This window comes from Pistacia vera, unplaced genomic scaffold, assembly GCF_008641045.1.
Source record: "Pistacia vera cultivar Batoury unplaced genomic scaffold, PisVer_v2 Contig360, whole genome shotgun sequence".
In the NCBI taxonomy this organism is placed as follows: Eukaryota; Viridiplantae; Streptophyta; class Magnoliopsida; order Sapindales; family Anacardiaceae; genus Pistacia; species Pistacia vera.
In genome coordinates, this window is record NW_022196180.1 from 203,408 (window position 1) to 219,352 (window position 15,945).

General features: G+C 36.4%; 1 protein-coding gene across 1 annotated transcript; it reads right to left on the minus strand.

The window, feature by feature from the left end:
- Nucleotides 1-3,125: 3,125 nt before the first annotated feature.
- Nucleotides 3,126-5,817, minus strand: LOC116139998 (probable inactive purple acid phosphatase 16). Its single transcript, XM_031425631.1, is given in 5 exon segments — nt 3,126-3,391; nt 3,394-3,547; nt 4,775-4,943; nt 5,213-5,303; nt 5,706-5,817. Coding segments are annotated over 5 exon segments (579 nt in total). The 3' UTR covers nt 3,126-3,338.
- Between the last annotated feature and the right edge of the window lie 10,128 nt (nt 5,818-15,945).

Below are 15,945 nucleotides of genomic sequence, written 5' to 3' on the forward strand. Positions count from 1 at the left end.
CGCTTAAATGATCACGCCCTATTCAGACGGCCATAACTTTTCATCCGATAATCGTTACGAGGCCTGTATGATACCATTGATGTGGACTAATGTAGAACATCTGGCGGATGAATTCATGGAGTGGGCTGAATGTCAGAACTTCGTGCGTAAAGCCCAAAGGGCTTAAAGGAGTATATCCCATTCAAACGGCCATAACTTTTCATCCAGAAAGAGTTACGGGGCCTGTAAGATACTGTTGGAAAGCTCATTCCGAGCCCGTCAGAATTCCATCAATGTGGAGTAACATAGAACATCTGGCAGATGAATTCATGGAGCATGCTGAACGTTAAAACTCTGTGCGTAAAGCCCAAAGGGCTTAAATGAGTATGTCCCATTCAGACGGCTATAACTTTTCATCCTAGAAGAGTTACTGGGCCTGTAAGATACTGTTGGAAATCCAATTCTGAGCCCGTCGACATGGACTAATGTAGAATCTTTGACAGATGAATTCATGGAGCAGGCTGAACATCAGAACTCCATGCGTAAAGCCCAAGGGGATTAAATGAGCATGCCCCATTCAGACAGCCATAACTATTCATCTGGGAAGAGTTATGGGGCCTGTAAGATACCGTTGGAAATCTCATTCAGAGCCCTTCGATGTGAAATTATGTAGAATGTCTGACAGATGAATTCATGAATGTCAGAACTCCGTGCGTTAAGCCCAAAGGGCTTAAATGAGCATGCCCTATTCAGACAACCATAACTTTTTATCCGGGAAGAGTTACAAGGCCTGTAAGATACCGTTTGAAAGCTCATTCAGAGCTCGTTAGAAATCCATCAACGTGGACTTACGTAGAATGTCTGGCAGATGAATTCATGATGCAGGCTGAACATTAGAATTTCGTGCGTAAAGCCCAATAGGCTTAAATGAGCATGTCCCATTCAGACGACCATAACTTTTCATCCGGGAAGAGTTACGAGGCCAACAAGATACCGTTGGAAATCTCATTCAGAGCCCGTCAATGTGGATTAATGTAAACAGATGAATTCATAGAGTGGACTGAACATCAAAACTTCGTGCGTAAAGCCCAAAGAACTTTAATGAGCATGTCCCATTCAGACGGCCATAACTATTTATCTGGGAAGAGTTACGTGGCCTTTAAGATACCGTTGGAAAGCTCATTTAGAGCCCGTCAGAAGTCTAGTGATGTGGACTGATGTATAATGTCTGGCCAATGAATTAATGAAGCGGGCTGAACGTCAAAACTATGGGCATAAAGCCCAAAGGGCTTAAATGAGCATGTCCCATTCGGACGGCCATAACTTTTTATGTAGGAAGAGTTACAGGGCCTATAAGATACCGTTGGAAATCTCATTTAGAGCCCGTCAACATGGACCAATGTAGCATGTCTGACAGATGAATTCATCTGAATTTTCTGGAGTGACTATAAGGATTCCTTCACTATAATTGATGCTATCAAAAGTGTTGTGAGAGACAAAGCTATAGACCTTAGGAATGTCAAAGCATCCTATAGTAATAGGAACTTGGTGAATGATTGGGGCCTCCCTAGATCTATTTTCAAAGACGTTCCTCAAGTTCCCGAGACCGTTTGAAAACTGGAGTACGGAAGGTTACGCAGAACGGTTTTTGCTTTGTTGTATTTGTATCATTTGTAAATAGTTTGATCTCGTGTTTTTCTTTTAATGATCCTAACCTAGGGAGGTGTCCTATGGTAGATGGAATTTTTGGTGTTCTCCTTGCTTTCTTCTTGGTGTTTATCTCCCTATGTGGTTTAAGATAAACCCTAAGAGCGGATGGCCGTTTGTAGGCTTGTTTCTTTTGATTCCTATTTTCGGGGCATGTCCCAAAATAGGCTAGTCGCTTTTATTAGGCGTTTGTACATTCTTCTCTTTTTTAAAATTATTACTTGAAAAAAAAAAAAAGACTTTTTTTTTATGACCGGGGGTGTCCAGGTCAGCTTATAACACTTCAACTAATCCCTAGGACCTTGAAACTACCGACCTGATAAGAGTACTTCCAATGGCTGCCCCTATTAACAACTGGAGAGAAACTCTAACTCAAGACCTGTTGAGTAATATATTCAAAGTCCCTATTGAACCACTCAACCACTCAGAGGTAGTTACCCGTAATGAAACTTTCATATAAAAGATGTTGCAATAATATTATACATCAATTAATCATCACTCAACCAAAAGGAGAACTTTCAAACATGTAATCATCAACAATTGTATTAAAGTACATTGAGCATATGCATTAAGTGAAAGCATTTGTATGAATATTTAAGTGAAACCCCAAGTTTCATTATAAAAGTGAAGTCAGTATAAGTTGCCAAGGAAATATAGTAAAGGTTAGTGAGAGTATGATGAGAGTCACACACCCCATCTGCAAACATTGATTATAATTCAAAGCTTGATGTTGTAATCAACTGAAGTTGTATGATTATGTTTACTTCCTTGGATTGGATTGAGGTTTAAATAAGCCTTTGCTAATCATATCATCCATGCATTGAGAATGGCAGACCACAAAGCTTTTAGAACATTCACATAAATTAAAAGAAGGGCCCAAACACCAAAAGGAATGATAAGCATGTAATTTTTTTATGTAGAAAGGAACCTTTGGCTTCATGGCTCACATTACTTCTACAATTTTCCTAAAGATAGGTTATCACTTTAGCATTTTAGGTCTAAATTTAAGTCAAAATTTTAAGTTAAAAGATCATGTCTCATATATTATATAGTATAATATAATGACATTATTTGAATTACTTTTGGATAGAATTATATTAATTTAGTTTGAAAAATATTTCTATATTATAAAAATTATTACTTTAAATAAAAAAAAATATATTAATTTTGGTCACTAGAGTAAATTTACCGAAGCTTATACAGTTGTTTTTAAAATTTGCAGCTGTTTTAGAAGACACTTTTTTTTTTTTATAAAAACCAAAATTAATTATTTTAGAATTTTTCAAAGTAATTCCAAATGAAAATTAATTATAAAAAAGCAAAAATGAAAGAAGTTTAACGTAGGGATTCAAAATTAGTTTATATTTGTTCCAAATAAAACTAATATATCATGATAAAAAATTATCTTCAGATTGTGATCAAAATTTCCCTAAATTAATTTAACCTATCAACATGAATTTGCTGAAGTGTTTCATGAAATTTTTCACTAACAAGAAGCACCGAGTATCTGGCCTTTTACGCATTTACATATCAACTATACAGAGAACACAAGGATGATTTATCCAACATAAATATTTATAGTTACCATTTACATTTCACCTTTTTCATCTTATTTTAAGCATTTTTCAATCCATGATGGAAGCTGCAACTTATCAACTCAAGATAACTTCACTATGTACATCTCCATCTTCCATCCTTATCCATGCTTAATGGAGAAAGGATCTTCAGTGATCTCCACAATTCTAGCTCCTCTGGCCCAATTTCCATAGCCACCATAGCCGGTATGTCTAGCAAAGCAAAGCGAGAGCTTCCAGTAGGGGCAGCACCAGTCCAATCCAAGGTTGTGTCCAACAAACACTGCCTGCCATATGAAAACAATACAAATCAGTTGGACCCATTTGTATACGTTAAAGAAAAATCTGGACCACCTATGCTCATATGTAACACATCCACTGTTTGGTGGCCACTAAAAGGATTGCATAACAAAAGATATCAACAAAAAATCATGAACATGATCAATTCGAGCAACTTAGAAAGATTCTTCTTCATCAATTCAGAGGTCAATTTGAGCAAACATACCATATGGAGCACATCTACTTTTGAAATAGTATTGAAGTTCTTGTTCAATTGTCTCTCTACCTTACCAAAGAAATATATGACATAGAAAGATTCAGATTCATTTCATCACCCAATAATGTTCAACCTAAAAAATTTACTGTGGCAGTACTTCAAATTCTTGTCCCCACAGTTTCCTGGAAATGGATTGAAATGGAGGGTAAAGATATTTAAGCATGAGTATCAAATCAAGGAGCAAATTTAAGGACAAAAGAGAGGAATAAGTCCAAAGAGATGTGCAAAGACAATTCTTGTAAGGAGCAAGAAATTCGTAATGGTTCAACTGTTGAAGGTTTCATGACACTGAGAAAAATACAACAGGAATAAAAATGTAAACTTGAAACGTTCACTTAGGAATTATTCTAAATCTGTGACAACGAGATTTCCATTCTTATTTCAGACAGAAGCAGGAAACAATGAGAAATAGTCAGATTGCATTAGAAAATTATAACATATGAAATCTTAAGAATCAGACTTTTCTATACCCTGCAAGCATAGAATAATCCCCTTCATCCTTCTCAAGTTTCTCTATTTGTCCTAAAGCAAAGAATAAATGTCTTGAGAATGGCAAAACATGCATCAAATTTTATTTTTCTGCAGGCAGTTTTAAATGGGATTTCACATAACTACCAAATCAATAAATCAGGTTGCAAGGTAATTATTTTATCCCAGGAGAAGTTTATGATTGGGCAATGAATTTTCAAACTACAATGACCAATGAGTTTAAAAGAGGCTTTTGGAACCACCCCTTAAGATCCAAAATGCCACTTGAGCACCAATTGATTCAATCATATCCCAGTTAATTGTGTTCTTATCTTCACATAGCTAAACACTAGACAATAGAAAAAGCACAGTTCAGCACTACCTCAATCATTACTGGAAGTGTTTGTGAGGCACTCACAAATTTATTTTGTATGCATGATGTCATTTCAGTAATAGCATATCTAAATAAGCACTTCCATTATGTTCTCACCTTGATAGAAGACCTTTTGACGAGAATTTTCATTATACCCATTTCAGCTTCTTGAGGAGCAACACTTTCCTTATTAATTGAACCCACACAAGGCCTGTGTATTTCAAATTTTGGAGCCACTTTCTTATAAGCTCTACTTGGTATATGCCAAAAAACTATCTCAGGAACACTATCAAATAAAACTTTTATTAACAAAAAAGATATTTATAATATTTCACATGACTTTATTTGGTGTCTTTAAAGAACAATCAAAATTGTAAAAGGCATATAGATCTATCTTGATAGAAAATAACTTTAAAACAGAACTCAGCTCAATTTCATGATTTTCTCCCTTTTACTCAGCAAACCAAATATGTTACTGGTTAACTATTTAAAATTTAGAACTTCGATTCAATGTATCCTATCCTTCCTTAATAAATTTCAACAGAATCCTTCTACCTTGAATCAGGATTGATCTCTTGAGATTTATGCCGGAACCATTCTGCTTGGGCACTTGATATAACTTCTGGGTAGGAGCCACCACCAGAATCTAGAATTGGGTCATGGAAAGATGTCAACCCAAACTTTTTAAAGCCCAAGGTGCCAAAGAAAATTATACAAGAGTCTCCAGCAGCCCAAATCTGACCCGACCCGCGTGGTGGTCCAATTCAACAAAATTGTCCAGTAGCCCAGACCCAACCCGACCCGACCCGACCCGTGTGGTGGCCCAATTCAACAAAACCCCTAGATTCCAGTCACGTCGCGTCGTCTCGCGCACCAGAAAGGAGGGAGAGAGCACTGGAAACTAGATCTTCGGGTTTTCGAGGGAGAATAGGAGGAAATTTCCAACGACTATCCAAGGCCGACATCCAGTACAAGAGGGAGAGGGGACTCTGCTTTCGTTGTGATGAAAAGTTCAGCCCCAATCATTGCTACAGGAGTAAATCATTACAGATTCTGTTGGCGTGGGAAGACGATGAACCTAAGAAGGATGAATCTCCACCGGAAAGTGACGAAAATTCCAACCCAAAAGGTAACGCTTTAGCTCTGTCCATGAATTCCATTGTGGGTATAACGTCAGATAAAACTCTGAAGGTGAAAGGGCAAATTAGGGATACTGATGTGGTGGTGTTGGCTGACAGTGGGGGCATCCCATAATTTTATTTCACATGAGTTGGTGTGAAGGCTTGGTATTGTGGTGGAAAGGGAAGTTATTTGGGGTGATGGTGGGAAATGGAGTCACGGCGAAGGGGGAAGGGATGTGCCGACATGTTCCTTTAGAGGTACAAGAGATTCGAATTAGGCAAGACTTATTTCCTTTTGAGTTAGGAGGAGCTGATGTAGTGTTGGGTGTTACATGGCTGAGTTCTTTAGGAGATGTGTGTGCCAATTGGAAGAAATTGACCATGAAATTTGAGGTGGATAGGGTCAGAGTTAGTTCACAAGGGGGCCCATCTCTGGTGAAGTCAGTGGTTTCCCTGAAATCAATGAGACGATCCATTAATAACACAGGGGGAGGGTTCCTAGTGGAGTGCTGTTCGATTGAGGGAAATATAATGTCTAAGGGAGAGGATGTCAATCCTAGAATTCAAGCAGTCTTGGATCAATATAAACAACTTTTTGACCAGCCATCCAAACTTCCTCTACACCGTACTCATGACCACGCCATAACCCTTAAAGAAGGTGCCCAAGCCCCTAACATTAGACCCTATAGGTACCCATATTTCCAAAAGAATGAAATTGAAAAATTGGTGGAAGAGATGTTAACAGCCCGAATTATCCACCCTAGTACTAGTCCATACGCTAGCCCGGTGTTGTTAATCAAGAAAAAAGACGAAAGTTGGAGGTTTTGCGTTAACTACAGGGCCCTCAACGAAATAACAATCCCCGACAAGTTCCCCATCCCTACCATCGAGGAGTTGTTGGATGAGTTGGCAAGGGCGACCATCTTCTCTAAGCTGGACCTTCGGTCTGGATACCACCAAATCAGGATCAAAGACGAAGATATTCCCAAAACAGCTTTTCGAACACATGAGGGGCACTATGAGTTCCTTGTCATGCTGTTCGGTTTGACCAATGCCCCTTCCACGTTTCAGTCACTAAATGAACAACATCTTTAAGCCAGTTTTACATAAATTTGCGCTTGTTTTTTTGACGATATTCTTATATATAGCCCCGACTTGGAGTCCCATATCATACACCTTCGACAAGCTCTTCGGATACTGGACGATAATGAATTGGTAGTGAATGTAAAAAAGTGCTTATTCGGGCAGCAGAAACTGAAATATTTGGGTCACCTAATTTCGGCTAACGGGGTGGAGGCTAACCCCCAAAAAATTGCAGCTATGGTTTCATGGCCCACACCATCTAATGTGAAAAGCCTTCGCAGATTTTTGGGATTAACGGGGATTACCGCAGATTTGTTAAGGTGTATGGAAGCATAGTCCAACTACTCACGAGACTACTAAAGAAAAACTCTTTTAGTTGGGATCTGGAGGCCCAACAAGCCTTTGAATCATTGAAGGAGGCTATGACTTCGGTTCCAGTTCTGGCAGCTCCTGATTTCAACGCTCCATTTGAGATACACACTGATGCTTCAAGCCACGGTATGGGGGCTGTAGTAGTTCAACAGACAAGATCCATAGTTTACTTAAGTAAGGCTTTTTCCCCTCAAGCTAAACAAAAATCAGTCTATGAAAGAGAGTTAATGGCTGTCGTCTTTGCCGTGCACAAATGGAGTCCTTACTTATTGGGTAGGAAGTCTATCATTCGAACAGACCAGAGCAGTCTCCAATTTCTCAAGGATCAGCGGATTAAGACTCTGGAACAGCAGAAATGGTTGTCCAAATTAATGGGATTTTCGTTTGACATCCATTATTGGCCGGGAACCACTAATAAGGTAGCTGATGCATTATCCAAACGAGATGAGGAACCAGAATTAACTTGATATGTTCAGTTTTACATCTATACACTAATCCAACATTAGATCGCCAGCCAGACTTTACCAAAGATCATTTAAATTATTTTGATATTGATGTCAATATAAAGTTTCTAGAGGACAATCAAGAGATTAAANACTCAATTCTTCAAAAAAGCAAAAATCAAAGAGACAAAAGGAACAAAATATGTTATTACTTAAATTTTTGAGTTAAAAAGACGTTGACCCCCAAGGTTTATTGTTTTAGCCAGTGTTCTGAGAACTAGACCAAACCGATCGACCGGATTGGTGATCGAAACCCTATCTAGTCCAAGTTACCATTTTTAATTGTTCACAAAATCCCTAACCTGATCGCCCATGAACGAGGAGCTATCAAGTGTCGAGGTTAGAGGATTTTTATGGAGTAGAGGTCAATGATTCAAGGGATGGTGTCGAATTGAATTTTGGATGCTAGAATCAGCCAAAATTTGGATAGAAAAATCAACCCAATACGCAAGTCATGGCTAGCAAATAGGGGGCTAACAAGTGTTGAGGTTAGATGTTTTGTAAAGTGCAAGCCACTGGTTCAGGTGGTGGTGTCAGATTGAATTTTGAACGCCAAAATCAGACGAAATTTGGCTAAAACAATCAACCAAATCACGACGATGTTTGCAAGTCACTGTCGGCGAATAGGGGCTACCAAATTCAAGAGTTAAAGGGGTTTTGTAGAGTAGAGGACAATGCTTTAGGTGGTGGTGTTGGATTGAATTTTGGCCATTGAAATTTGGCCAGAAAAATCAATTTAGGGTCCAATCAAAGGGGTATATTTGCTAGATTTCAAACCTATATAGACTGCTACTATTCTTTAGGGGTGTGTTTGTAAGATTTCAAACTTTCTGGATCACCAATAAACCATCGGTTTAACTGGTTGAACCGGGCAAACAGGGGCTTGGCGCCTTGGCAGGGTGACAACTCGTGTCAGGTTTCAAAACCTTGGTTTTAACTAAAAACTCAATTTTTGATATAATAAAAATCCATCTACCATTAATAAATCATTAATGAGCTATTGAAACTTATTCTATTATATTTAGTGAATTATTGTTTTGTTATTTATTTTAATACCTAAAACATAACAACAAATTAATGCATTAACTCTTAATCACTAGTGAAGTTTTTAAAATCTCAAGAAACGTTTTGTTATTTAATTAGTCACCAAAGGATTAATACATTAACGATCAATCCCTAGTGAATTTTACAAAATGGCTAGCTCATTTTTTACTAACTTTCTCACCGCACCCACGAATTTTGTAGATTACCAAAAATTAACTAAATAAGTTAAGATTTTGCGTCTTAGTGTTGTTGGGATTATTGCAAAATATTTGGGTTCTCTACACATAATTGAAGTATGTTAAGCAAGTTTGGCGTTTGTCAACTTACTGTCTGCACTTCCCAAGTTTGTACTTATAATTATTCTTCCACGTTAATTCAAATAAATTTTGATAAAAAAATAAAAAAATAAAGGAATAATAGATTAAGGTTTAGAAATGAAATTACAGTTTTAGCCTTTAGGTAAAATAGATTTGTCTTTTCTGTCCTACATTTGATGATAAAATTGTAATATAAAATTTATTTTCTAAATTAATTGAATCATATAAGAGTTATCTTATTGTAATACAAATTATCAAATGAACTTGACTGAAAAGATAGAATTAACTATTTTAATGTTAACTAAATAAATCTTGAAGCTATTGGATTACTATGAATTAATAACCATGGACTTATTTTACAAATTTATGCAAAAAAATTTGTTATAATAGCTTGACCCATTGGCAAAGCTCAATGACATCACTCATATGGAAGAAGGTTTTATTAATATTCTAAGTCCTAATTTGGTGTATATGTTTAATACTAAAGTTACCAACAATTTATAATTTAACAAGGCTTCATATAATTCATGCATGATACAATCAACTAATCATGAGATTGGTGCATCAATGCATATTACATATACAAACATAATATTTTATAAATTGTTGATTGTATATACATCTTTTATAATATAATTCTTTTTTTTCTTTTTGGACAAAATGAGCAGGATTACGCAATGTAAAAAATAAGTTACAAATCAATCTTTATTGAAAAAATAATAGTTAAAAAGATTGGGGCAAGAAGATTAGAAACTTCAGCAATTTTATTGTGGCTAAGCTCTAACTTGTCCACGCCTGCGCCTCTAAGCTTATTCGCTTAGCGTCATCAGACCCTCACCTTGATACCAATTGAGCATCAATTCCATTGTATTATTCCTAATGAAAGTAGAAGCGACTGAATATCATCTCTTCTCACGAGACAATGATATTATACTTGTTGGAAATAACATATAATAACATATATTCTAATATAATCCCAAGATCATAGTCACCATTGCAATCACATTTGTATATAAATGAACTACAATGAATTAACACAGCATAAATACCTCTTTTCCTTATCTCTGAAGCAATAAAGTTAATCTGGAAGAAAACCACAAAGTGAATTTCTCTTTTCCAAATTCTAGAGAGAGAGAGCGTCTTTTCCTTTGCGTTTTTTGTGTGTGTTGTAGTGAGTCACCTTTTCTAAAAGAAAAAACCTTCCTTTTATATGGGAACGGTTCGTGAGAAACTGCCTTTGGTAGTTTCACCACTTCTCACACACCTTATCAGGGGGTATTTATCCAATACTCCACTCACTGATGGGAATTTCTCTCTCTGTTGCTTCTTTAGATCATACTTTAGTAATATGTCGTGTGAACATGCATAATTCGAGAGCACGTTAGTCATATATCTGTTAGAGTATATAACTTCCGAATTGTGAAACTCAGGTTGTATGTTGTATGCAATACCCAGATTTACTATCACATTTTTCTAATAATCTCATTATAAAAATATCGTTGTATTCATAATTTGTTTTGTCTTTACATAAAAGTAAAATAATTGGCGACCAATGAATACACGTGATTATAGTGTGATAATTCAAAACGTAATCTCCTCTTTTTCAATTCTTGCGACTTTCATTTAACTTGTTTTTCTAGAAATGTCCCAGCAGATTGAAATTATCTTAATCCTTTGGAATACTCTAAGTAGCAATCATTAAATGAAGTTTTCAAGAAACATAATAGAGTAATAAGGGTATTTTGAGATATTTATTCTTAAAAACTCAAGGTCTCACACAATGTTAAAGTTGAGATTTGACTTTCATTACCCCTTGGGCAATGTTTTGCACTTGCATATGTGGTATGAACACTGCTACAGCATTTCCTCCTTCCCATAAAGTGGCATGTTCTTTCTTGTAAATGTGTACAGATTTTAGTTCAGACACACCTAATGTCTAACTTGAGTTACTATATACTTTTAATTATCAGAACTCTAATCTGGCAATTAGACAGATAAAGTGATCATTTACACTTATGGTCACATTTCATTATGACATATTTTAATCTCGTTTAGGCGATGTTAAACTTTTTAAGTTGGCTCTATATTCACCTAGATAATAAGCTAAAATAGTTCATCTCCATCCCTACGAAGGAATGGAGGCGATGCCTGGTGAGAAGGCAATCTTTTAACTGTCGACCTGCTTCAAAATAGACATATATAATATTTACATAACTATATGTATATATATGCTCTTAGTATGTTCCATAATAATCAAAATGAGCATTGACAATATTGTTATTTAATATGATAAGACAATGTGAAAAATTTGGGAAATCTCAAAGTATGAGTACATTCAACACCTACGTAAGCCTAGAGATCTAACTGTCTATTGAAGTATCTCTTGGTATAGGCTTTGTGAATGGATCCAACCATGTCATGCGTGATATGTACTTCATGTTCACTCCTTTTGTGCCACCCAGTCTCGCACAAAATTATATTTGATATCTATGGTTCATTTTACCATGATATTTGGGATCTTGTGTATGTTATTGCTGTTGACTATCACAGTTTATTTACTGTTCAATAGCAACATTAATTATCACAGATGATTCATGAACCGTCTCAACCAAACGGCTTCTGCACTGCAGTGAAAATGCTACAAACTCAGCCCATTGTAGATAAGGCTTACATGATTGTGTTCTTACTGCTCCAGAATAGCCCGCCATTTAGTAAGAAAACAATCTCGGAAGTAGATTTCTTCTCATCTAAATCTCCTCCCCAATCAGCATCGGTGTAGCCTCTCAAGTGTAAATCATTTCCTTGATAACATATGAGAAATCAGCTGTCCCTTTTAGATATCTAAGATTCTCTTCACTGCTTTCCAATGTGCTTGTCCTGGGTCGGACTGGTATCTACTACCAAACCAACGGCATAACAGTATCGGCTCTGTGCACATCATGGCGTACATGAGACTTCCAACATCACTTGTAAGGAACATTCTTCATTGTCCTTTTCTGTGGAGTCTTCGGACACATTTTACGAACAAAGTTGTCTTTCGCGATAGGGTTGTCTATGGGTTTACAATCTTGCATATGAATCGTTCAAGAATTTTCTTAATGTATGGTTCTTGTGAAAGAGATACTAATTTCTTGAGCGATCTCTGAACATCTGACTCCAAGAGTATTGCAGCTTCACCCATATCTTTCATCTCAAAATGAGATGAGAAACCATCCTTGATTTCATGACAAACCCTTACATTTCCAACTATAAGATATCATCAACATATAATGATAAATAACAAATTTGTTATTGGATTTTTGTATATACACATAGATTCATTTATCATTTTGAAATCTACGACATTATCGCATTATGAAATTGAATATACCACTGTCTTGAGGACTACTTGAGGCTATAAATTGCTTTAAAAGTCTACACACTTGTGTTCTTGACCTTCTAATAAAACCTATGGTTGATCCATATAGATTTCTTCTGTAATTCTCATTGAGAAAAGCAGTCTTTACATCCATTTGATGCAATTCAAGATCATGCTAGCAACTATAGCTGAATAAGTCGGATTGAGGTAAACCGCCACAACAGGTGAAAAGTTTCTCATACTCATTCCTTTGTTGTGTATACCCCTTCGCAACTAAGCGAGCTTGTATCTTTCAATACTGCATCAGCTTTACGCTTGATTTTGAGAACCCGCTGTTCCTAATGGCTTTGTGTCCTTTAGGTAAATCAACCCATTCCCATACTGGTTTGATTTCATAGACTCCAATTCTTCTTCCATTGCTTTATCCATTTTCTGTAGAAGGGCAATTGAGAGCCTCTTTTAAATTCTGGCTCTTCGTCTCGGGAGTAGAACTGAAAAATTTCCCCCTCAATCTCAAATCGTCGACGTGGAACTTGTTTCCTGTTTGATCGACGTATTGGAGATTGATGGTGGTTACTCCACTTGGACCAACTATCATAGTTGGATCACCAGTGGGAATGATGGAGGATCTGAAACTGATTATCAACTTCCATATTGCTCCCACTGGGATGTAGTATAACCAATTGATTGTCGGCAACAGATGCCTTGGTCTTGTGTTTCATATAGAAACAAGTCTTTACCACTCGCCTTCTTAGGAAAATCGGTTTTTAAGAATGTGACATCTCGTGATTCAAACTAGTGATGCTACCAATTCTTGTTCTTCTATGAAGACGTATCCCTTTGAATGTTCTGAATATCTTATGAAGATACATTTCTTCCCCTTTGGACCTAATTTTCCATATTTATGGGAAGGATCATGAACATAGGCAGCACATCCCCATGGCTTGTCAGAGACTCAAATCGGGTTTTGATTGTCCATAATCATATGGGTGTAGTAGTAATAGATTTAGATGGTAACGATGAGGATATATGTGGCCAGTCAATAAGGCAATCACCCCAAAAGGTGATGGGCAAGTTTGCTTGTGCCATCATAGACCTCACATCTCAGTAGGGTTCTGTTTCTTCGTTCTGCAACACCATTTTGTTCGGGTTCTAGGATAGTTAATGACGTTTTATTCCCATTCATCACAAAAATTTATGAACTGATCAGATAAATATTCCACGTCCTCGATCGGTTCGTAAAAACTTTTATCTTTTTATCTAATTGATTCTCAACTAAGTTTTTAAACTTCTAAAAGCATTCTAAAGCTTCTGATTTTTGAGAAATCAAGAAAACATAGCCATATCAAGTGAAATCATCTATAAATGTGATGAAATAAACAGCCCCATGTCTAGCCCTCACATTCATTGGACCACATATGTTAGAATGAATTAGTTGCAATGAAACTTCAGCTCTTATCACTTTTCCAAATGGTTTTCTTGCTGTTTTTCCAACTAGGCAATGTTCACAAGTAGTCAAGTCTACTTTTGTTAAGGATCCTAACAAGCCTTCTCTTGATAGGATATTCATTCGTTGTTGGCTAATATGGCCAAGCCTTGCATGCCATACATTCACATCATCATTATTAGAAGATGTAATAAAGGAAAAACAAACATTACTATTATTATAAGCAACATCAAGTACTATAAAACCATCGGAAAAATAACCACAACCATAGTATGTTGTGTCCAAAAATAAATGGACACCAGTACTGGAAAAATTTAAATTAAAACCAAGTTTAACAAGTTCTAACACGGAAATCAAATTTCGACGAATATCGGGTGCATATAACACGTCATGTAGGTATAGGATTCGACCTCCACGCATGATCAATTTGCATGTGCCGATCCCTTTAACTCACGTTGGAATGTTACCTCATATATCCATTTGTTTCCGTGGTATTCGTCGAAACTCCACGAAAGCACCTCATGTCTTTCGCTATGTGGTCTGTTGCTGTTGAATCTACAGTCCACAAAGGATGAGACTCAGTTAGAAAAACAGAACTGGAAACATTATATAACTTACTTGTGCAAACAAGGTAATTTACTTCTTCGGCTTGCTACAATCGCGAGCAAAATGTCTTGTTGCACATTATAGCATTTCACCTTTGCCATATTTCTTTCTGGCAGGATGCTTTCCTTTTCGTGTTTGAAGAACTTTCTCTTCTTCCCTTGAGCCTTATCAGGATTCGCTTTCTTTGGGATCCACCTTGGAATTTACGTTTAAATCCCTTCCCACCATGTGAACTGGAACCAGCCATATACACATCAGTATTTGTGTCTTACTCGTATTAAGGCACGATTTTTCCAGTTCCAATGGCGTATGGCATCTTCTAATTTCTGATGCCTTCAGTGGGTAAGGTGTATTTTCATATGTTCCCAATTTTGAGGCAATGATCTTATGATAGCTTGAACTGTTGTTATATGTTAGGACATGACCTGCATTCTTAACTCACTTATCATGTTTGACAAATGCCGTAAATATACTCTCCTAGTATGTTTATGCTTTCTTATATGTGTCAAACTTGATAGTGAGTGACCGGAGTTTGTAATGGAAGTACCGCCAAACTTTGTAGCAAGTGCGGACCAAATGTCCTTTGCTAATTCATAATCCCAGTACTTCTTCATGAGATCATTGTCCATGCTGCTCAACAAAAGTAATGCGAGCAAGGAATTCTCTTCTTCCATATGTCATAAGCTCCACGGTCTCTATGTTGAGCCGTGACTCCTTCTTTAGGTCTTCATGGTTGTAGTAAGAGCTTCAAGAACCTCTTGTTCTTCCAAAACATATGGATTTCATGCCCTATCTCTATAATTGTCGCTGTTAAATTTTTCTCTTTTGTTAAGTTCGACGACAAGTTCTAGATGCAGATGCCTTTCTAAACAAAATTACACGTTGGATAATGCCGTTATTCAAGCTCGGAACATACATATTCATTTAATTAATTATCCAATAATAATTGTATATTAGATTTGGAATCACAAGTTAACAATGTCAACAATCATCATCCAAAATTCCATTTCCAAATCATAGATATAATTAATTGCAATTCTAAAAAATATTTAGACACAATTATATAAATATAAATCAACATCAATTACATAAAATTTTAAATTTTAATAAACAAAATTAATTCCATTATGTAAATAGAATTCAACATGTAATGAAATTAAAACAAACAATTTCAAAAAAATTAAGTGTACAGCCACATTTCTAAAACTGGGAAGGATCTGATAATCCTTATCCTAAGTCTTTATCTAACTTGTAATTAACCCTAGGCAGGGGAACTCCCAGTTTCTTGTGATGTCCTTTACGAGTGGAGACTCCTATTGATGCACTAGCTGTCTTTTTCGCACCAACTATGTACTCCTTGATATAGTGTTGATAAACGTCTATAATTTTATTGTCATCTTTAAAGTTATGAACTTTCAGCTTGGTCCAAACCATATC